General features: G+C 39.2%; 5 protein-coding genes across 5 annotated transcripts; 3 read left to right on the forward strand and 2 right to left on the reverse strand.

The window, feature by feature from the left end:
* Positions 1 to 3,800: 3,800 nt before the first annotated feature.
* On the forward strand, positions 3,801 to 8,243 carry CBG06173 (the record flags this gene model as incomplete). The annotated part of the gene is made up of 8 exons (XM_045235657.1): positions 3,801 to 3,917; positions 5,955 to 6,016; positions 6,063 to 6,225; positions 6,830 to 7,189; positions 7,240 to 7,554; positions 7,604 to 7,878; positions 7,924 to 8,021; positions 8,080 to 8,243. The coding sequence occupies 8 exons, from the start codon at positions 3,801 to 3,803 to the stop codon at positions 8,241 to 8,243; spliced, it is 1,554 nt and encodes a 517-aa protein (XP_045093048.1).
* A 1,067-nt stretch (positions 8,244 to 9,310) lies between these two features.
* On the reverse strand, positions 9,311 to 10,286 carry Cbr-par-5 (the record flags this gene model as incomplete). The annotated part of the gene is made up of 4 exons (XM_002633363.1): positions 9,311 to 9,604; positions 9,653 to 9,844; positions 9,979 to 10,149; positions 10,197 to 10,286. 4 exons carry the CDS (start codon positions 10,284 to 10,286, stop codon positions 9,311 to 9,313), a joined length of 747 nt encoding a protein of 248 aa, XP_002633409.1.
* Positions 10,287 to 16,793: 6,507 nt separating this feature from the next.
* CBG06175 lies at positions 16,794 to 18,607 on the forward strand (the record flags this gene model as incomplete). Its single annotated transcript, XM_002633364.1, has 3 exons — positions 16,794 to 16,932; positions 17,314 to 18,470; positions 18,518 to 18,607. 3 exons carry the CDS (start codon positions 16,794 to 16,796, stop codon positions 18,605 to 18,607), a joined length of 1,386 nt encoding a protein of 461 aa, XP_002633410.1.
* Positions 18,608 to 18,928: 321 nt separating this feature from the next.
* Positions 18,929 to 22,872, reverse strand: Cbr-tag-30 (the record flags this gene model as incomplete). Its single annotated transcript, XM_002633365.1, has 10 exons — positions 18,929 to 19,087; positions 19,136 to 19,702; positions 20,755 to 21,017; positions 21,063 to 21,185; positions 21,236 to 21,478; positions 22,025 to 22,180; positions 22,230 to 22,423; positions 22,656 to 22,709; positions 22,757 to 22,791; positions 22,849 to 22,872. The coding sequence occupies 10 exons, from the start codon at positions 22,870 to 22,872 to the stop codon at positions 18,929 to 18,931; spliced, it is 1,818 nt and encodes a 605-aa protein (XP_002633411.1).
* On the forward strand, positions 19,766 to 20,716 carry CBG06177 (the record flags this gene model as incomplete). Its single annotated transcript, XM_002633366.1, has 3 exons — positions 19,766 to 19,844; positions 19,895 to 20,478; positions 20,525 to 20,716. The coding sequence occupies 3 exons, from the start codon at positions 19,766 to 19,768 to the stop codon at positions 20,714 to 20,716; spliced, it is 855 nt and encodes a 284-aa protein (XP_002633412.1).
* Positions 22,873 to 22,920: the final 48 nt, after the last annotated feature.

Below are 22,920 nucleotides of genomic sequence, written 5' to 3' on the forward strand. Positions count from 1 at the left end.
TTTTTTATTGGTGCTTCTTTTTTCTTCTTCCTTCAAAAAGTTTCCGAAAAAAACTTTTCGATTGGTCTTTCCACAAAGTTTTGCATATGCCATTATTATGAATAGGGATGTCTGGAGGTGAAAGACCTGCCTAGAATATATATCAAACATCACAATGATGTTACAGTCAATAGACATACATGGAAACTAAATTTAGATGTTGTGCAAATACTTTACTACCGTAGTCTTTTCTCAAAGTGGCTCCAAAGATTGTTAGATAACTACGAAAGTTTAGTTTTATCCTGAAGTAATGTCTGGATTATCGCCGGAAAAGTGAGATAAATCTAAACCTTCTCATCTGGAGATAATGTTGCAGAGCATAGAGAGAATTCTGCAAGTTTTCTCTTCCACTTCATCAACTTTTAATCATGACACACCCCCACTCAATACGAGGATTAAATGCCAAAATTGAGAATTTCTGCATCAACTTCAACTTCACAAAGTCTCGCCGGAATAGGATTAGTCCGCCACAAAGTATAGAATATGTATTTGTAATAATGTCTTATCCAATTTTCCTGAATCAGAAGCTCAACTTTTTGTCTTTATTCCCGATTCTTTCTCTTTTTTCCTTGTCTTTTTGCCGAATCCTTCTTGTGAAATCCTAGACTTCAACCTCCAGAAGTTGTTTATCTGTTTTTGAGGCAGCTTCCTAGAATAGAAATACGGAACTTGGGATGTGCGGAGGTTTGTAGTAAACATAAGATGACATCAGGCTTATTCATATTCCCTTTTCGCGAAATGTACCCTAGCAGGTGAATCAATATTAAGTTTTCTTGCGGGGTGTTTCAAAATGGCACATTAGTCTAGACAGCCATCAAGAATTACAGCAAGTTTCATATTACCTTGGTATAATTTGAAAATTAGAAGGGGTTCCAAAATTAGATGCTGGGTGGAGCTTAGGCCCGGTAGCGAAGCCCTTAAAGGAGCGCACTTTTCGTAATTGTTTTCTGGCCTATTTTTTCCATTTTTCAACAAATTTTATCGATGTTTTGATGATTTTCATCGTTTTCATGCGATTCTTTGTAATTTGTCGGATTTTTAATTTGAAAAAATTCAAAATCGATGAAAATTATTGAAAAATCGAAAAAAAAAGAAATTTTTCCAAATTTCGTAAGAAAAAAGTCAAAAATCGTAGTGAAATTGAAAGAACAGGTCAGAATATAGTTACGAAAAATATATGCACCTTTAAGGACTCCGCCACCGGACCTCAGCTCCGCCCATCGTGAAATTAGACCAGAGGAATATTTTCGAGACAAAACCTAGACGTTGTCGTAATTCGCATATTATCATGATGACTGATTTGCAGAAACCACTTCCTTGAAGGAAGTTCCTCGTCTCGCCCACTGCAAAAATATCAATTTCCGTATAAAATGCAATAAAAAAGAAAATAATGCTCGCTGAAAAGCCGCATTTTCATTAGTAGTCTGGAAGTATTTGAAACCCGAGCTCTCAGGGAATCTCCGGAAGTCTACTGTAAGGTCAGAACACACATACACGTTTAGAACAGAACACATTTTGAATTGATCAATGAGAAAAACGAGAAAAAGAGAAAGCGTATGTGTATGTATGTGTGTATGTGTGTGGCCTGGCTTTTAAAACAAATACAAATCGCAATTGTGATGGTGCTCGCGCTGATCTTCAAGGGGGTCCCCTCCTCTCTCAGTATGTGCTCATATTCCGTGGGCCCGTCGACGTAGTTTGTGTTTCTGTTAGCTGCTGAAAATTTTAATCCGAAAGAAGCCCTTCCTAGGTGTCATCCCACTCCTTTTCTCTCCTTAGCATACCTTCCCCTTTTCGTCATCTAGTCACCTGTTCGCTGCAGGAAAATCCCCTTCTTCTTATTGCGTCAAACCGGCGCCCACTCGATATCAATTTGATCTACTTTCTTCTTCTTTTTTCCGGATCAGTTCTGATAAAAAGTACATTTATTTGTGTCTTTATCTTTTCCTTATTGAAAACCTCTATGTGTTTCTAATTTCATGCAATCTCATACACCTTATGACTGAAAACGGAAGCTGTTGGTTTTTGGATAGTAAAAACAGAGGTGAAGCTGTCTGGCAAAAGAAGGTGATAACAGAAAGAAATGATGGTTTATCAGCAGACAAGGAAGAAAACGCATTTAGAAATCTCTGTTTCCTAGAAGTCCAAATCAGAAATAACTTCTAGCAAAATTAGGAGGAATTATGTGGATATCCAAAGAAAACACAATAATCCTAAACTTCAGTTCCAATCTCCCTTTTTTCCAAAGTTTAATCGGAAGCTCTATCAAGCTTATGCTCAGACCTCATATTCGAAACTTTAAATTCTTTTGAAGACGTGGTGAAACCCTTGTAGGTCATTTAGAATTCTTCTGACGAGCAGAACTGTGTGTTTTGTGTGAATAGACACGGACTATGTAACTTGTTCGTCAGGAATGGAAGTTTTCGTTAGTCTCTTTTTTTTCTCTTTTTTTTCGTTAGTCTCTCCTTAACACCAGAGATGACTCTTTCACAAATCTTCGTTTTTTGGAATACGTTTATCAAAAATGTACCTGTATTAATTTAGAAATAGACATTCATATACTTTGGGTTGCTGATGAACTAAAAAACAAATATGTCTTCAAAAAATGAAAATACCTACAGTAATCCTTTACCAAATCAATTGATTGATACCTCTGAGGGAAAAAGGTCGTGTCCGAAGAACCGAGTTGAAGGAAAAAAGAGCAAGGCTCATGATTTTTGTCAAGCGAGACACATACTTTTTGGCAACCCGGGTCCACAGGGTTTCAAAATTCCTGGTCAGAAATCGCGCCCCAGATAACTTTTATGCCAGTGATACTTCTCCAGTCTACCGACTTATATCAAAAACTTTTCACCCATTTTTATCTCTTGCCTCTGGGTCACGTGAAACGTGTTCAGGTGTTTGTGGTTTGTGCCAACACCACTATCCACCCCCGTTGTCTCTTGTTCCCATGAAAATTCCCTTTTTTAATGTTCTTTCTCATTGTTCCACGTGGCACCTAAATTCGTTCAGCTTCTACGTCTCTTCCTATTAGAAAACTCCACACATATTCAGCTTCTTCTCTCCTTCTCATTGGTAGAGGCTTTCGGATATCGTTTGCAACTCGTTTTATTCCTTTCTCTCTTTTCGTTTCTCTTCTCGTCGGTTTCCAGCCTTCTTCTTCTTCTTCTCCTTATTCGTGTTGGCTCGCTCGATCGCGCGGAGCAAAAAAACTCTTCTCCAGTCTTCTTCCATCTCTATTCCGCCTCGTCATTCATACTAATGTGTGTATACGTGACAGATTGGATGAATGAATGAGCAAATGAATGCTCTTTCTCTTCTTTTGCCGAACCAAAATCGCCCCCCCGCTCGCGAAATGCTCATTCTTCCTCATTTTTGGTCATTTGTTAATAAGAAAGAAGGGGGAAAAGAAGGTGTTCTGGAATGTGAAAAAGGACACAGCCGCCTCCGAAACATCCAACAAAACTACGGGAAAATGCGGGAACATGGGAGAAGAGGGCAAGAAGAAGAAGCCCGGCGAACCGACCACGCCCTTCTGACAATAGGACACTTGTTTCTCAGTCATCCTGCGTCTCATTCATTTCATTCATCTCTGAACTCTCTCTTCTTCAAAATCCCCCTACCACCAACATACTCTAAATACTCGAACTTTCTGGATGATTCCAATTTTTTTTGTGAAAAACAAAATTTTCAGTTAACGTCGTCCACGGGAATTCCGGAAAATTTAAGAAGACGTTCGTAACATGTGAAATGGCGCCACAATGAGCGGCCGCATCAGCAATCGCAGCGTCGTCGTCGGCGTACGAGACGCGGCCGGAGGATCCAGTGATGACAAGGACAATCCCAATGAGTTCGATGCACTTTATGCCGATAGTCAGGTGAGCCTTCTTCTTTCTTCCCGAATATGAGAATGGTGTTGTTTTCGAATATATTGTGTTATGGTAAGGATGGAAAATAGAGTGAATTCTGAATCATTTATTGCCATTGCTTTTCAATTTCCATCACGGTTGTTTACAGTTTTTCAAAGGGTTATGAATTTTCCGGAAACTGTTTCATCAGATTGTTTGATATTGTCTGCTCATTGATCTCATGTTTTTCTTCCTTCCTCGTATTATTGAAGCAGATTGAATTTTTAAAGAATCTTTCAAATACTATGAGGATTGCTTGACTGTCCAGTTCAGTATCTGAAATCTTCTTTGATATAATCATGTTTGTTTTTGATTAAGGCTACCGTAAACACTCCAATAGAACTCCACTCAATTCGTCAACTTTAAGCCCATATATCTCATTTCCTGAGGAAGATATCAAAAAATGGTCAACTGTCAACATTTTTTTCATGATTGCAGCATTTATTAGTTAACCAATTTTGGATCACAGGAAATGATATACATGTACCAAAAGCTGGAAGTTTGGAAGGCATTCTACTAGAGTGTTTACGGTAATCTGTGGATTTTAATTGTCCGCATTGTGTTTTAAACCGGAAGTATTTCAAAGTGAAGCATCTCGTGAGGATTTATTATATTGCTTCTTCGTTTCCTTTCTTTCAAATATCACTTCTCATCCCTCAAAAAAGAAAGTTGCCGAGTCTGACCCAGGTAAAGAATAAGATATTCCTGAGCACAGCGCATCTTCCACCTGTCAGTTTCAAATGAAAAATGGAGACTAATAAAATAAACTCTTATTCACTTCTCGATAGATCGCACTTTACACAATATCCAGGAGCACAAAAAAGAACGAAAGGAGCAGTCGGGTGGGTGCTCCGGCGACGACTCTTCGGCACCCCGTCATGAATTCATTTTTTTAATAGGACAAAAATAGTTGATAATTGAACATTGAGAAATTAATTAAAGAGCAAAAGATGAGCAATTCACCTAGTCTATTTTCGTTATTCATCTTTTAAACGTTTCACATTTCCAGTTAATTTCTTTCCCTTCTAATTCAGATATCAGTTCATTCTCGGAGCAGTCTTGCGAGGCTAAATTATAGACTTCACATTTCGCCCACATTCATAGTTTAATTAGGATTGAATTTTGTGCTGCACTGCCAGCTTTCCGATCATTATGTGGAGATAATAGGGGAAAGAGGAAAGGTTATGTGGCTCTGGATAATTGTTATCTACGCCATATATAGCATTTCCACCTGCCATGGAAAATGTGAATATTATGAAATTGGGAATCCACAAGTACCGTATTTTCTCTAATTGAAGCCCATGGGCTTCAATTTTTCAACCTTTTTTTTTAGGAAATTACCAAAAACTGAAGAAGAATAACCGAATAGACAAACTGGACTGTTCAAACTACACTAACTGAACTGCCCGTACTTCTGTTAGAGGATGTGCTTCTATGTTTTTAGGCACATCCGAGGGTGGGCTTCTATTAGAGGTAGGCTTCTATTAGAGGAAATACGGTATATACACAGTTGAAAATAACTACCGTATTTTCTCTAATAGACGCCCACCCCGAACTTTTAGCTCAATTATCTTGATTCCTGGGAAAGACATAAACAATTTGTCAACTGATGTGAGGAGGCCCTTCTATTACAGGTCTTATGGTATCCTTTACTGAAAGCCAGATTCTTAGTTGCAGACAATTTTGAAAATGTTTTTCTGCCTTTTTATAATCTTTTGAAACAGCTACCGAATACCAAAACGAAAAAAAATGATATTGTTCCTGCGGTACCTTTTGATGTTCTATTTTTCATCCTCAATAAGCAATCTGAGCCCTCGGAAGAATCAAAACGCAACTGTAACAACAAAAAAAATATGGAAAATGAGAAAGGAAACAATGATTCTCTCTTTTTGCTATTCTCGCTATTTCGTTTTTATCATGATACTTATGGTGTTAAGTCGATTTAAAACTACATGTCATGCTCCCGAAAATTTTCATAAAAAGATTAACTCCCCGGTCGACTTTCAGAACAGTTCGGCACCGAACACATCACCGATTCTACTCGCAAACTTTGGGATGAGATGTCAAAGGTAAGGTTTCAATACGAGAATTTCATTTAGAATAGACATTTTCCAGACTTCGAGACTTCTTCTCACTAAAGCATTGCGTCCGATGGATGGTGTTCGTGCTGACGTGGTTGCAATTGGGTAGCGTCATGAATTGTGTCGACGTATTCTCATTCTCCATGGTTTACATGGAGAAAAACTCGTCGATTGCTGCAGAAGCAGGTTTGGACGATGTGAGTTCGTTTTTTTTTGGGCTTTTCTTCCTTCTGGTGACCGCCCATGGTTTGACATTCTGTTGTCACAAGACCAACAGAATAAAAAGATATCTTGGGGATAGAGAAGACGGGAAGAAGAAAAATGGACCACAAAAAAAGAAATGATGAATTGAAAATCGGGCAGTGTCGTTTAGTGGAGCTGCATCATGACAGCTGTTCTTTTGAGAAGTTTTGCAGAAAAATCAAGGTCACGTCAGATCAAGATCTATTTTGGTTTTCGGGCTCAACGGATTAACCATAGTTCGATGTCTCCTCAATAAAAAGTTCGTAGTCCAAAAATTTGAATATTTCTAAAAATATCACAGGAAAAGCGGGACTGGCGGATAACTGCTAGTCTAAAAGGGCGCGTTGGCGATGCGGGCGGACCGTTGACGGCTTGTCGACGGACCGATCGTTCACTGTGAATAGAGTCCCAGTTTTCCGAGCGAAAATCTGTTAGACATGAATGTGTATAAAATTTAGAAGCTATTTTTCCATCTTGATAGGAGAAGAACAGCTACAAAGAATCAGAAAATCATATTTTCATATCCAATAGTCAGCCAATAATGCATTCAACTTTTAGATCTACATCTACTCTCTCGAAGAGAAGTCCAGTCTGATCTCAGCCATGGCTATCGGTTCCCTAATTGGAATGTATCCACAGAACAATCTGATGCAGAAATACGGACCTCGTTATGTATTAACTGTCGCCAGTTTTCTGTGTGCCACCATCACAGCCTTCATGCCATGGGCTCTCGACACCCATTACCATGTGGCATTGGTTTTCAGGATAATTCAGGGGATCCTCTATTCTGCGGATTTCGGAGTTGTGGGATACGTCGTTTCAAAGTGGGCTCCGATTTCTGAAACCGGAATTTCATTGGCAGCTTTGAGTGGATTCACTGCTGCCAGGGCTGTCATTCAGTTGCCTTTGGCTGGATGGGTAAGACGATTCAGAAGGTTTTATTGGTCCGAATTGAATCTGATTTTCAGACCACATCAAATATTGGATGGAGACCAATATACTATATTCTGTCTGTTATTCTTGTCATATCTACTGTCATTTGGTTCCTGTTATATAGAGATGACCCAGAAGAGCACTTTCTGGTTACACGTGTCGAAGTCCAAACAATTACTGGTGGAAGAATCACGGATCACAAGAAGGACAAAAAGACACCGTATCGAGAGGTTCTCTCGGAAAAATCAGTTTGGGCTGTGTGGTTTGCCGGATTCGCCGATATTTTCGCCAGTTTCGTTTTTCTTGTATATGGTGCACAATACTATGAATATCTCGGAATGGACATTCAGGTAATCATGAAGATGTAAATCTGCCGTATAATATAGTGAATTCTTCCAGGCAAACGCATGGCTCAATTCAATGAAAGGTTATCTGTTTATCGGTGTTCGTGTCATTGCCGGTCTCGCCTCGGATCGTATTCATTTTCTTCCGGAAAAATCAAAATTGCGGTTATTCAACACGATCTCATTACAAGTACCCGCGTTTTTCCTCGTTCTCGTCGTTTTAATGCCCCGTGAGCACCCATATCTACATGTCGTTTGCATCACCTTCTACCAGGCTTCGTTTGGGTTTAACTGTGGAGGATTCTACAAGGGAGCAGCCTTGATATCGAGGTTTTTGAAGTTTTTGGCATTCGGTATTTAAAAGCTGATTTTCAGGCAATTCTCTTACTTTGTAATCGGGTATATTCAACTGTTCAAATCGTTAGCTACTCTGCTCGAGCCTGTACTCTTCTCCCTTTTCGTACTTCCAGGAAGTGAAGGAGGCGAGTTTTCCCACCCTGGTGTTGTGATTCTAAAATTTATATTTTTCAGCTGAACTTTCTTGGACGAGCTACTTCCTGATCCATGCAATGACACTGACTGTTGCCAACACGGTGTATGTCATTTTTGCTAGATCAGAACCGGCTGACTTCGTTCTGAACGCCGACTTAGAGCTCAGCAAACCTCAGCTTCCATGCGAAACCTCAATCAATTAACACTATTTAATAAATTATTCATATCGCCGTTCAACACCGTCTGAAACGTTATCTGCCTAATCGGGAATAGCCAATTGATAGATCTCGAACAAATTGATGAAAATAATCATGTTGGGTGAAAAATGACTTACCATTGCCATCACTAATAAATGATTCAACGAATACTTGCTTTCTACAACTAAATACATTACAACATCATCGAGAATTTCTTAAATAAAGATCTCTAGAAACTTTACAAGACATAATCAGTTCAGCAGGAAATGATATCTGTAAATCTTGTATCTTGTAATAGAAGCACAATCGGAACTTTGTTGAGACCGAAAATTACGAATCAGAGTTGAACCGTTTGAATTTCAATTTCCTCAAAACAGGCTGAAAAGGAAGGCGTTGGTTTTGTTCCAGGGTTTACGGTTCGTCTGGAATGCGATTCTGCTCGCCGCTTTGTCACAGCAGTGAAATTTGAATCACTAGAATCTTTCGTCTATTCCCCATTCAGATCACATTCTTCATGGAGGCGGTCTCAAGTTTTCTCGTTATCAACCTGTTTTTCATAATCAGAAGAAAGTTATTCACCAAAAGTTTATGATCAAAAAGGGGATGCGCTACAATTTAGATCGTAGTTTTCAGGGGAAAAAGAAAGAATGGACATATTTTAAAAGTTAACAGTACAACCATCATTGAACAAAACGCTTTTCTTGTGAGACAATCGGGCGCAGTGAGCACTGATTATCAACATAATACAACGAGAACAGAATGACGAGAGATCTTTAGTAATCTTAGGAGTACGAAGGCCGCTACTTCTTCCTGTTGACATTACACAATGTTGAATGAAGCACTGGTGAATATGATAAGTCTAAAATGGGAATAAAACGTTGTTTAGCGCTGGGGAAACATACCGGAAATGTTGGTGGATAACTGAAAATTGAAGGAGATGCGAGGACAGAATTCATGACTCAGCATACTGAAAATCGACACTAATCTTGTAAACCAATGAATGTTGTTGTGGGGATAAAAAGAATGAAAAGGTCAGCTTTATAGAATGGCAATAAATCAATATGAAATCGTACTTAGTTTCCAGCCTCTGGATTTCCCTCCTGCTCTTGATCGTCTCCTCCAACATCCGATGTCCAGAGAGTGAGATTGTCACGTAGAAGTTGCATGATCAAGGTAGAGTCCTTGTACGAGTCCTCATTCAGAGTATCGAGCTCAGCAATGGCGTCATCGAAAGCTTGCTTCGCGAGTTGGCAGGCGTGTTCTGGAGTGTTCAAAATCTCGTAGAAGAAGACTGAGAAATTGAGGGCAAGTCCCAGACGAATTGGGTGTGTTGGCTGCATCTTATCCTTGGCGATGTCAAGGGCCTCCTGAACATCAATAAATTGAAATTAAATCATGATAATTCTCGTCAATACCTGGTAAGCGTTTTGGGATTTTTGGACCACGGCAGCACGGTCATCGGAAGCAACCTCAGCGAGGTATCTGTAGTAATCTCCCTTCATCTTCAGGTAGAAGACTTTGGACTCGGCAGCTCCGGCTTTGACGATAAGGAAATCATCAAGGAGTTTGAGAACATCCTGGCAGATGTCGTTAAGCTCTTGTTCGACCTAAAAACAATATCTATAGAGATTCGCTTAACGGTAGCATTAATTGAACAAGAAAGGAAAACGCTCAAACTGTTTCAATTCGACAACAAGAAAACAACACACCACCCAGCTATATTCAAAATCATTAGCATTACCTTGATGCGGTACTCCTTAGCGAGTTGTTGCTTCTTCTCGGATCCCTCGGTCTTCTGCTCGATGGAAGAGATGACTCGCCACGATGAACGACGAGCTCCAACGACGTTTTTGTATGCAACAGAGAGCAAGTTACGCTCTTCGTTGGAAAGCTCTTGTCCTTGTTCGGTGACCTGAAAAAAATATCGGTTAAAATTAATTCGAAAAATCGATTGATCACCTTCTTCATGGCGGCGGCCATGTCATCGTATCTCTCGGCTTGCTCGGCAAGCTTGGCACGTTGAACCAACTCTTCCACGGTCTCGGTCATTTTTGATGAGCAAGTCTTCTGAAATAAAAAAGGTTTTGCTTTCGAAAACGATCGCAAAAACGACAATTCAGAGGCGAGAGCGGAAAAAGAGTGAAACTCAGAAAGAGGGGGCCCTAGAACATTCGAAGCAACGCGCCGCTTGAAAGTGTGAAGGAAAATCGATGGGCAGCAGTGTCTGGCCAATGGGTGAGCGCGTGCCGCGGTCGTCGCATGACAACAACTAAAGTGGGCATCGCACACTCACTCAATTTGTCTGTCTCTCTTCCATATACACATATGCGTCACACATAGAAGGAATCGTCTACAAAAATTTTCAGATTTTGGGGCACTTGATAAGAAAACACGAGATGTCGAGGGACGTTTGGCACCAGAGGCAGCAGACATAGGTCTTCGGAGCATGTTACACTAAACTCAGCAGAGGTTTCGAGAAAACTTCATTCAAACTACTCAAATAAGTGGAGGTCCGCAATGACTACTTTCTTGACTGGCAAAACGTTCAGACGGAAGGAGGAATTTTGAAAAAATCTAAATTTTGGGGCCAATATTTCGTATCATGAGAAATTATCTTTGAGGAAGAACAATTATGATGCAAATCGATACAAAAAATGATAAAATTAACAAAAATGGGTCGCAACAGTAAACATTGGACGAAATAGGCAAGAAAACAGCTCGAATTCTAGAAGCTTTCTGTGAAAAACCCGCCGGTTCGAATGTGTTATTTCGCGGGGTAGCGACGTTCGCTGCGGGATATTTCGCATAGAAAACAGCATGCGCCTTTAATCTCCGACGGCGGCGGCAGTTGGAAAAAGAAAAACGCCGAAGCAATGGCATTCGGAAAAAAAATTTAAAAGTGAAGAACACTAATCGTTTGGTTTATCAGTGCGGGCCGACAGCGCAGAGTATTATCAGTGTGTCAGGGAGTGTAATTCAAAATGACAAGTTGGTCGGGTGAAAAACGAAAAAAAAGGAAATGTGAAAGATCTTAGTTTCGAGAAAACGCCCAAAACTTGACAAACAAGTCATGATGAAAACAAAAAAGGGAAGAAAAATATCAAAACAGAAGGTAAGGAGACGTTTTGCCGAAGATTTCTGTTCTTTTTCATGAGAAATTGAATATCGGTGACAGGCAAGGCTGTCAAACGGCCGGCCGCGGCCTCGGCCGCGGCCTCGGCCGGCCGTCGTCAAAAAAAATTAAGACGCAACTATGGGTTTTCAACAAAAACATTGACTTTTCTTTCTGATTTTGAGCAGATTTTTTTGACAAGTAGTTTCGAAAATATGAATGTTGAAAAAGAATGGAAAAATGTAGAAAAATTCGGAATTTACAAATTATGCCTTCTATTCAATTGTCTCTCTAGTGTTCCCTTGAGTCACAAAAATAATTATTTTTTCTGTTAGTTACTCCCATTTGAAAAATCATTATTTTTTAACCGATTTTTCATGTTCTGGTGAGCATTTTCATTTCGAATGAAGTTTCCCTCGGCCCCGCACGGCCGGCCGGCCGAGGCCGGCTTTTCGGCCGCGTTGTCGTTTTCAAAAATAATAGCCGCGGCCTCGGCCGGCTATCATTTTCGACAGCCCTGGTGACAGGGAAACCAAAATTTTCTCACCATTGAGTAGGTTGAGAATATAATTATTTCTTTGTGATTCTGGTAGCCATGATTGCTCAACTTCCGAGAAGCTAATAGGCGTCAGTTACGCCCCCGGATTTTCTTTGACGTCAAGAGGTATCGCTACGCAATATGCATCACTTCTTCTGAAGACAAAGATCAAGCTCATTTCATCAAAGTCCCCATGGCGTTTGAAAATAAAAGACGACAACTGTACAACTGTACAAATTCAATTTTGTGCAAAATATAATATTCATATGGCACAGCATTCAAGTTTTGGTATATACAAAACGGAGAGAATACGTACAAGAGAAAAGATAATCGCTTGTTTTGGCAGGAGTCTTTCCGTGTTACTAACTCGGGAGCTTGCTGAAAACTCTCCTATTCTTTCGTTTTGGTAGGATTATTTTGGTACAAACAATGGGAGCTATGGAAGATCAAAGCTTGTATGCGTGCGTCACAATTAACGAAAACCTGAAGATTTCAGTTTTTCGTTTATTTCTATTACTATTTTTTTTTCAACAATATTCGTGTTGAAAACCTCCAAACAAGAAAATGGAGGAAACAATTGTTGATTACGGTAGTTGGGCTGTGGCCAAAGAAACCATATTTTATCTTCCACATCTTCGATTTTTGAATGCCAGCATAATAAAGAGATATGAAAATTGTTTGGACTAACATTAATGCATCACTCACAATAATTGAGATAGATCCAATATATATTATTATTATTGTTAACTTAAACTCTTATTATAAGCCCTATTGTCTATATAATGACTCTTCCCACAGAGGAACTTTGATGCATTCTGAAAATAAGGGTTTCATTATTTACGCTCATCCAATCTTCATTATCCGGAAGCTTTTTTCGTTCTCATCAGTCACCAAGTTCTCTGCTACATCTCCGTCGACCTAATTCAGTTTATATTTTTTCCATCACCAGTTCCTTTTTCGTAACCATAGAGATATTTTCCCAAATTTTATTTTACGTTTTCGCAGACGCTTACAATTTTTGTATAGTCTTGTTTTGTTTCTTTCAGCTGCTTCTTCTTTTTTCTATCGAATAACAATAGGAATTTAGAAAACATTTCGTATGGTATTTATTCTAGTGAAAGGAAATGTCTCAAGATAAAAAGTAGGAGATGAAGTTATCTAGAAGGATCACTAGCTTTCAGAAAAAAAATACGAATCATGTCCCCGGCTGGTTGTGGGAATATATACGATTATGACAATAATCCTCCGTTCGTAATGTGGTTGAATAATAGAAACTCAGGAGACTCAATATGAATAAGCAAGAGAGGAAAATGCGAAAATATGTATAGTGGAAAGAAAACTTTTGGGCAAAGTGTAAGGAAGCCTTAGTAATTGTAGGGTGTCCTTCGGATAAGTAAGCTTCGATTCGAAGAAGTACTGAGTTCATACTTCTGGAAATAATTTCGGAGATGTAAGAGGGTGAAAAAATATTTTCAATATGAACTCACGACTAGTGGAAACTAGTTATTTCCTGAATTTTATTAGCGTTTCACACAGATTACAACTAGCATTTGAATAATGGATTATACAACGATCAGCTTATTTATATTGTGATGTTTTAACAAAGGGTAAGAAAGAACAACGGGAAAATAAAGTTTGGCTCACACTAACTATTCTCCAGGACGCTTGTTAGGCGAAATCAGACACTTTAAAGGTTATTATGCTAAAAAAAGAGCCGGTAGTGTGTATTCCTCTTATAGGCCAGATCCCGATACACCGCCGCTTTGGGTCCGATAAGAAAAACAAATGGAGAGTAGACAAGTTTTTTATATCTCTTTCAGGACCCAAAAACGGATCCGACGTACAGTACCGGTCGATAAGATATTCAAAACCGTCGTTTTATGTTGATTGATTTCGACCATTTTAAGGAGTCTGGAGCTCGACTGTCAAGTTCCCGATGGCTCTGAAAATTTTGGAGAGTATAAAATAGACCTAGATTGAACACGTCGCATTCACAGGATTTTTTGAAAACTCCTAGTTTTTCAGCTATTTTCCGATTTCTGAAGGACACCTTTTTTCCTATTTTTGTACTGAATACGTGAAAAAAGTAGGAAGGTGACCTTCAGAAATCTGCAAATAGCTGAAAGTCTAGGAACTTTCGAAAAATTCTGTAAATATAAAGTTTTCAATCTAGATCTGTTTTACATCCTCAAAAGTTTTCAAAGGGATCGGAAACTTGACAGACTCCTGAAAAAGTCAAAATGGCCGAAAATCAAGGGAAAAATACGTTTTTCTATATCTTATTGATTGGTACTGTAGATGTTATAGGGATTCTGATTTACTAGAGGACCTACAGTAGTTTTCTGAAAAAAAAAACTGAATCGCCAATATTTAGCAAAACAGAGAACACTGCGAGCCTTGAAAAAATATTACCTGACATCATGGCAATCTGCTGAATCATTTATATTTTTAACAAGATTAACTCGTGCTAGCTAAACCCATGACATCGTCATAACTTAGAAATTATTTGAAACTTGAACCCTATAAGATTTGACTGTTGATTCATCAAACCTAGAAATTGGTATGTGCGTTCCCTTTGATGTTTTTTGAATTCCCAACTGTGACATCATCGAAATCCGAAAAGAAACCACCTTCTTCTGTTTCCTTCCGTTTCTTCTTCCTCCATCCAATCACACCCATTGTGTCCTTTTTCGTTTCACTCTTTCTTTTCCGCCAACTCAACTTTTTGATCATCAACTCTTTTTCCTCTTCTGTTTCTTCGGCTATTTCAAATTTTATTTCAGTCCCCCTCCTTCCGAAAATCTCAACAGTAAATATTATTTCTTTCTCTTTCTCTCTTTCTCATTATTGTGTTGCTCTCGGAGGGTTGAGGGGCGCGTGCTCCTACCAGTTGGCATGGCACCCGCCTTCTTCGAGTGTGTCTATTTGCTTCTCCCTCTATCACATGCACACACATAGAAACAGAAGGAAACGCCGAAGGAGAGACAATCTTAATTTCGAACGAGTGTTTGAGTGGCTCCACGGGCGAGCACTGTCTCGCCTCTCGGGTTCCATTTCCTTTTCATATCTCTTTTTATCTTCCATTTTTTGTCTCTTTCCTGGCTTCTGCTTATTCTTTTTGTTCTTCTTCCAAATATACAATTCCATGTTCTCAAGTTTCCATGTTGTTCGGTCCACCCCTTTGGTTTTCTCTCATTTATTCAACTTCTCCATTACTCCCCTATACTTCTTTTACTACTACAATTCCACTTCCAAAATATCTTCTTCTTCACCAACTTTTTTAATAAAAAATGAGAAAGAGTAAGTTTACTTTCTTTCAAAAACACAAGATTCGAAATAACGGCAAAAATAACATTTCATGTACTCGTGCGCATCTTGACCTACTTTTAGAACAAGAGGGATATGGATGCAATTCTAAAGAATTAAGTTCTGAGAAATTGAATGGTTTAGTTGTTTGAAAGTGTTTGCTCAAGATTGTGTGATCAACAGAGAGTTGTATTTTCTAAAAGACGAGGTGATTATGGTTCATTTGTCTGTAATAGAAGCTCAGCTGAAACAGGGTTGCTGAAAAGCGTGCAAACGGCGGCTGAAGATCAAGGAGTTGACTGTAATTTGCGTATTCAAGCAAGTGAGGACGAATTTAAGACAACAGGCATTAACGACAATTATCAGTAAGCAGAACATTATAAACAACTATGTTTTCAACTGAAAATGTATAAAAAAGTCTTTTTTTTCTTTTTTACAGAAAATTTTTGAAGAAACATAGTTTTTTGTTATGGTCCGATTAATAGTGCTTATCTTCTATACATTCTGTCACATTTTTTCCCCATTTGCTTAAATACGCAAATTATAGCCAAATTTTTCATCAGACCTTCAGCCGCCGTTTGTCCGCTCTTCGGCAACCCTGCATTTCAGGTACCCCACACTGCCAAGCTCGAGATAATTTCTACTGGCTCCTAAAAAAATCAAAAATGTGTCAACTGATAGAACACTTCCATTAGTATGACTAACAACTTGTCAGATGACAACTTTTTATATCTTTGATAGGAACCGAGGAAATTTGGCTCAAGTTAAAAGTTATGGGGACCTGATATTATAGGTTTCGCGGGAAATAAACATTTCAATTTGTCACGCTCAAAACTTACGTTTTTGCTCTTTTCTCAACAGACTCAACCCGGAGAGTACCGTAAGAACTGTAATAGGATACATAACACATTTTCAACGTTAACTCAACTTACCGTGTTTTCTCTAACATTTAGAAGCCCATCAAAACCTTCACCTTTAAGCTCAATTATCTCGATTCTTATGAAGTATATCAAAAAGTGATCAATCGACAAATATTTTTGGTATTATGATAAACTTGTCCGTTTTTCATTTTAACAATTTTCTATTTTGAATTCCCGTCCATCCTTTCTCATTTCAATCTTTGACCATTCACACTTCCCACCCGAATCCAAAAAGTTCTTAGAGTCTGCTTCGTGCTAAACGGTCAATTCCCTGTCTCTCTCTTCCTCTCAATTCCAATTGCCTTCCTCATCCGCATTTTCTTCTAATTTTCTTTATTTGCTTTCCATTATTTACGAGGCGCCCGAGTGTATTTACATGCTTCCATGAGTACGGCTGGAGCAAAATAAATTGTTGCTAATTTTGAAGTGGGAGATATTTTTTCGTCGTCTCCTGTTTCCTGTGCAGGACCATTTTTTTCCAATGTCTGTTAGGACATCTTTTTACTGTTTGACCCTACTAACAAACTTCAAATATGTACTAATGACTCATTTCCCCCACTTGACTTTTGTCACTTTCGTTTGCCAACATCTTTCAAAACTTGTCAGTTAATCCGATTTGGGCGCAGTTTCCCGTCCTTCAAGTTGAACCCCCGAAATTATGAGAAAATATTTCAGAATCCATGACAATTACGGACGAGTCAACTAGTCGGGTGGCTGATTCGACGGTCCCACCAGCTACATCATCTCCTTCATTCTTTCAGAAAATATGCTGCTGCTGTAATTCAGATCTGAAAGAACCCCCTGTTCAGTTGATTCGAAGTAGGTTTCATTTAACTGTCATACCGTAGTTCTTCCATCTCTGATTTATATTCTCGGTTTTAAACTTTGGACACCGTAAACACTCTTATAGAACGCCTCAACCCGTCAGCTTTGAGCTAATTTATTTAGGTTCCTATGAAAGATATCAAAAAGTGTTAAACTGAAAGAATATAGTTTTCCTTGTGATAAACATTTTATCAGTTAAGCACTGTTTGATATTTTTATGGGAAATGAGATTTGTGAGCTCAAAGTTTACGGTTTGGGGCGTTCTGTTCGAGTGTTTACGGTATCTGAAAATGCGTCATGGCAAGTACTTTTCTACCCAGTAATCACAATTCTAGTTGTAAAAACTTTTGTTATTGTAAGAATCTTTGTTTTCAGGCGGATCACTAACCTATCAACAAGGTGCTGCCGTCACTTCTGCTTCAGAACCAATTCCACCTGCGACAAATGTTATTTCGGCAGCCAAACGGTCTGTAGATGATGACGTGGAAAAACCTCAAACATCTCAGAAACCGAATCAGAAAGAAGGAGATGCAGACAGTGTCAACATGAATGATATTCTGATGGAGAAGATTCTGAGTCCAGCAGAAGAAGACAGAACAGAAGCTGTCGAAGAAGACGTTGTGTCGATTTCGACAAACGTGATACAAGAAGTTGACGAGAATGAATTGAAAAAAGCCATGAAACCTGGAAATGATGCGAACAGCCCGTTGAAGGGTAGATCAGGGATTTCTAAAGAAATGCCATCAGGTTCAGAGGATGAAGAAGGAGAAGTTGAGGGAGACAACCGGAAGATGTCGGTGATTGAATTCATTCGAAGAGAGGCACAAGCTGAAACTTCTACCACATTACCACCTTCAACAGTGCTACAAACAATTCCAGTTACTGATGAAATTGAAATTGTGTACAAGAATGAGAAAATGTCAGAAGCCACGCAATCTGAAATGTCGGATTCCGAGGGTACAGACGAAGATGATTCTGAAACAGCTGGAAAGCAATTCAATATGGTTGGAATGTCATCAAAGACGACGGCTCGTGCTGAGAAGAACGGAGATGCGGAAGACAGACGAGTTCAGGAATTCAAAGAATTGAGTTCAGATGAAAGTTTAAGAGGATCAACAGAAGATGAGGATGACGAGGAAATCATAACAAGACATCAAAAACTGGAGGAAGAAGAAGACGTTCCTCCACCTCTTCCACTAACTCCACCTCCAAACCACTATGGTCAACTGGAAGGTTCCCCGATTCCACCACCACGTTCGCCTAGAAAATCCATGATGTATGCAAATGCAGATGATTCGGACTCTGATGACGAAGAAAGTGAAGATGCCCATCCAGTTTCACCACCTTCTAATGGTCTCGTTCGAATGCACCCGGTTAACTTTGCCGCTCATAAAGAAGAAGAGGATGATGCTCGATCTGTATCTTCTGATTCTTCTCTCTCGACAGCTTCCGATGTTTCTGGAAAAGAAAACGAAGAGGAGACTAATATCGGTGTCACTCGTATTTCAGTCAAAAGTGATGGACGTGCAGAAGTAACCACTTTGTTTTCTTAATCTCTTAATTTCTTATTTTTTTTCAGATTCACTCCCCAAAGAGTCCAGTACGCGTCACATTGGACACAGACCGAAACGAGGTCACTGACGACGACTTCTCAGAAAAACTTATCTAATAAAACCAAAAATGTTCTACTGACCAAAGTATTTGAGCTTAGTTCTTCTGTTCTTAGTTTTGGACTTTTATTTTTCACGGGGTTCGAGCTGCAGTGCTATGCGTTTGCGCTCTAATGAGAAGGAGCGTGATAATTCAAACCACACGCCTTCTCATTAGAGCACGTCCGCATACTACATCAATTCGGACTCTGTGACTTTTCTTGTGTGTCAAAATGAAATGCATAACTTCCTTAAAAAAAATACTCCTTCATTATGCAAAATCTACAATAAATATACAAAATATCGATTGCTAACAGCAATCCGCAGGAGTTCCAAAATGATTATTCTGCAGCTGTGTAGTATATCATTTCGGGGATCTGTCCATCCTCCACACTCGTTCCGTTGTTGTTCATAGCTGCGTATGTGAATTGGAACGTCACATCACTGTCATTGGTGCTGACACGACGGAGGCCTTTGGTGCCATAGTAGGAATCTGGTCCCTGAAAAAAATCAATGTTTTAAACGTATCTAGTGAAAATTCAACTCACTCTGATGAGCGCAGCAGCAATGTATGTGATTCCTGGCAGAATTTCAACAGGTTCCTTGAAACATACACGACATGGTCTTGAATTTCCATCGCAGACAAAACTGGTATCATGCTCGGCCAGCGTCTTGTTTGTCCCACAATGAATGATCTTGATTTGTGTTTTGTACTCGTGAGGTCCCGAGATTGCTCCGTAAAGCCCAAAACCAACAACGAAGATTCGACGATCCACCATGAATTTAATACGATCCGAAGTTCCATTAAATCCCCATCGATTTTCGATTCTTTGGAACCGTGAAACCACATATTCCGTGCTCGATATCTGACATCTTGGACGATCCGAATACACAAGTACTGGACGATCAGGTGGAGAGACTGCCAAGTATTTATAAATCTTGTTCATTTCTGACTCGGAAAGCAGTTGGGGGTCTACATTTAGAGCGAATTCTTCCATTTTCATCAGAGGAAACCGGATGAGCTGTATGGCTCGCGAGAGCACTATCCGTCGGTTATCCACGCTCGCTGGCAGCCCACGTCTCTCCGCTTCAAACTTCGACCATCGGAGTACGGCCTAAAAAAGAACGTTTTATAGTTCATATGGATATTTTTGTTCATTTTATTTCTTTCTCAAAATATGAATAAAATCGTCAACAAGTCGATGATAGGCGTGGCTAAGCGTATTATGATGTGCCGACCTACACATTTCAAAGTTAGTAATGATTGTTAAAGTTAGAATTCGATATATTCTTGGAAATTAAGGTAGATTACTCAATCAATCCATGGATGGATGAAAAAGTTCAAGCCGATTTCGAGAAAGCAACAAAACAATGGAACACTTTGAAGTCGACAATCGAGAAATGTGGTGCTGAAGTGGTGGTAATGGAATCTGAAGACGCTCGTGACTATCCAGATATAGTATTCTGTGCAAACGCTGGAATCCTCCGTGGCAAGAAAATCTATCTATCACATTTTGCGTTTCCCGAAAGATATGGAGAGCACGTCTTCTACAAACGATTTTTCGATGAACTAGGATTCGAGACGTCGTTCAACCGAAAAATCATTCATGAAGGTGCCGGTGATGCGTTATGGTGTGGAGAAGGAATGAATATTCTTGTGAGTGGAGTTGGTCCACGATCTGATGTCCAGGCATGTGAAGATATTCAACAGAAGATCAAATTGAATGCGGACGATAAATTCTATGTCGTGGCTGCTCGTCTAGTGGATCCTCGATTTTATCATGTGGATACATGCTTCTGTCCATTAGATGAAAACCTCGCAATGGCATATATGCCAGCATTTGATAGTGTTTCGCAGAACAATATTAGAAACTACACTGAACTTTTGCCGGTAATCAGTTTTTGAAACTTTCTGAACTACAGTAACGAAATTATAGGTCCCCGAAAAGGATGCACGTCGGTTTGTTTGTAATTCAGTGGTTATTGGAAAACATGTAATTGTACACCATGGATCTGATATAACATTCAAGTTGCTCGAGAAACATGGATATCAAGTTCATCCAATCGATATGAGCGAATTCATGAAGGCTGGTGGATCGGCAAAATGTTGTACTTTGAGATTAGAATAAATTATTTTTCCTTTGCCTAATTTTTTTCAAAATATTACCTGGAACAAGAAGATTTCTCGAATCCGTAGATTGTCTCTTGTAAGAACTTCACACAATGTATCCAAGTCAATATCGATGAATCCTTCTCCATTCAAAGCTTCCAGTGTATTTTTGTCGATAACCTCAAGACACTTCTGCGTCAATTCTGGTTCATCGAACAGTTTTGCTTGAGAAAGCATCATGAAAGCATTATCAGGAACTAGGCATTGTTCTAAGAACCTGACACATTCCTTTTCCATAGCTGGGACAGCATATTTCTTTGCTAAAAAATATAATTGTTTTCATAGATTAAGTTTTAAAAAAATACCTGTATAGAGAGTGGTCATCACAGATTCTGCTTCTATTTTCACTTCGTCAGAATACAAAAACTTGAGAAGAGCAAGAAATGCGGATGGTTCGACATCAGGCAATTCAATTTCCAATGCTTCTTCTGAAATTCAAATGTCACATCGCCGAATTTTCAGGAAAAGTTCAGATTACCTGGATGATTGGGCGTGAGTCCTCCATTGAACATTGCATCAAAAACAACACTTCCAATAGAGAGTACAAATTTATGAGCTGGAATTCGTTGTCTAAATTCGTCCACTCCAACCACAAAATATACATCAGCCAACGTTTCGTTACAATACATATGCTCGATTCGTTCTCGCAAAGTTTTCTTGTCTGCTTGCCATCCAAGGAGAGGACGTGCTCCCGGGTTTTCGTCCGCGGTGTTCGTTGGTTCTGAACAGATATTCATAATTGTAAATCGGGCTCTAATCGTATATGATAGAACTTAGGAGTACTACAAGGTTTTGGAAAGCTGTATCTTGTATATGAACAAAATTACAAACAAAAGGGGCCGGACCAGCCACTTTATGGCTTATAACTTGGTTCATAGAAAAGATACAATTTTCGAAATTGCACCATTCTGTATCACTTGTCTAGTTCTATCATGTCCAATTTAGTCGGTCCAAAAATATTGATTCTAAACGAAACTATGGCAGAGCCAGCGAAGGCCCGCCAGGGCTTCGTTTACAAGTAACTTTGAGTTGTAAAAGGGCTGCCGATCTTGGCCCTGTCTGTTATTTTTGCGTCGTTTCGTCTTTAACTTTGTTCATAGGCAAGATACAATTTTCGAAATAGTATCATTCTGTATCACTTGTCGATTTCTATCATGTCCAATTTAGTCGGTCCAAAAATATTGATGCTAAAAGAAACTATGACAGAGCCAGCGAAGGCCCGCCAGAGCTCCGTCTACAAGTATGTGAACATGTATCTTTTTCTTACTTTTCTTCTGTACAACGGCCACTGGCTTCCTTCCAATAGCTATCAGATTAGAAACATGCTCAGCCAAATTTCGGCTAACTGGAAGAATATTAACGGCCTTGTCACTGTTTGGAGATCTTCTTAAATCGTCACGCGGAAGACGATTTCTGAACAAAGCTGAAAGATAGAAACCATAACTTAGATGAACATTTGCAAAAAACCAAACCTGCAACTTCTCCGAGTGACGACGTAGAAGAGGAGTGTAAATGACGAGAGGAACTTGGTTGCGAACTAGATGCCGCATAGTCTTGGAGCACGTTAGCCGGAAGATCAAGAGTAGAATTTGACTTTTGTTGTTGGTTTTGATTCTGATGCTCATGGTTGGCTGCTGTTCGGCGAGAAGGATATAGTTGGTTTGCTCTGAAACACTTTTCAGAATAAAATGGAACTCTCATTCAACAGTACAAATTTTTGGCATGCCATTGGATGACGTCTAAATCTTCAAAATACATATAATCATCTTGTACTAACCATATCACTAGGCCCACATAGTTTCAATGTAAATATTTGAATTAAGTGTTAGGTTTCTATTAGTATCCAAAGTCTGAAATGGTGCTCTATTGAAATTAAATTGAAATTCGTCTACACTTACCCTTGGAAAATGCTGTCCGAGTTGCTAGCCTCACATGAATCTTGTGATTCCCGTCTATAACTATTCACGAATAAATGTTTAAGTCAAAATTGAGATACTACCTGTTACATGGTACTTCTTCTTGGTCTTCAGAAGCCTTGAAATATAAAATATAGAGATCAATGAAAAAAAGTTACCGAAATAATAAACTTACCTCAACTACATTTTCAGAGCTCATAATGAATCTAGATTAATCTGAAAAAATGTGTGTCGTATCCGAGAGGCT

The sequence above is a fragment of the Caenorhabditis briggsae genome (genome assembly GCF_000004555.2).
Source record: "Caenorhabditis briggsae complete genome, chrIV, whole genome shotgun sequence".
Classification (NCBI taxonomy): Eukaryota; Metazoa; Nematoda; class Chromadorea; order Rhabditida; family Rhabditidae; genus Caenorhabditis; species Caenorhabditis briggsae.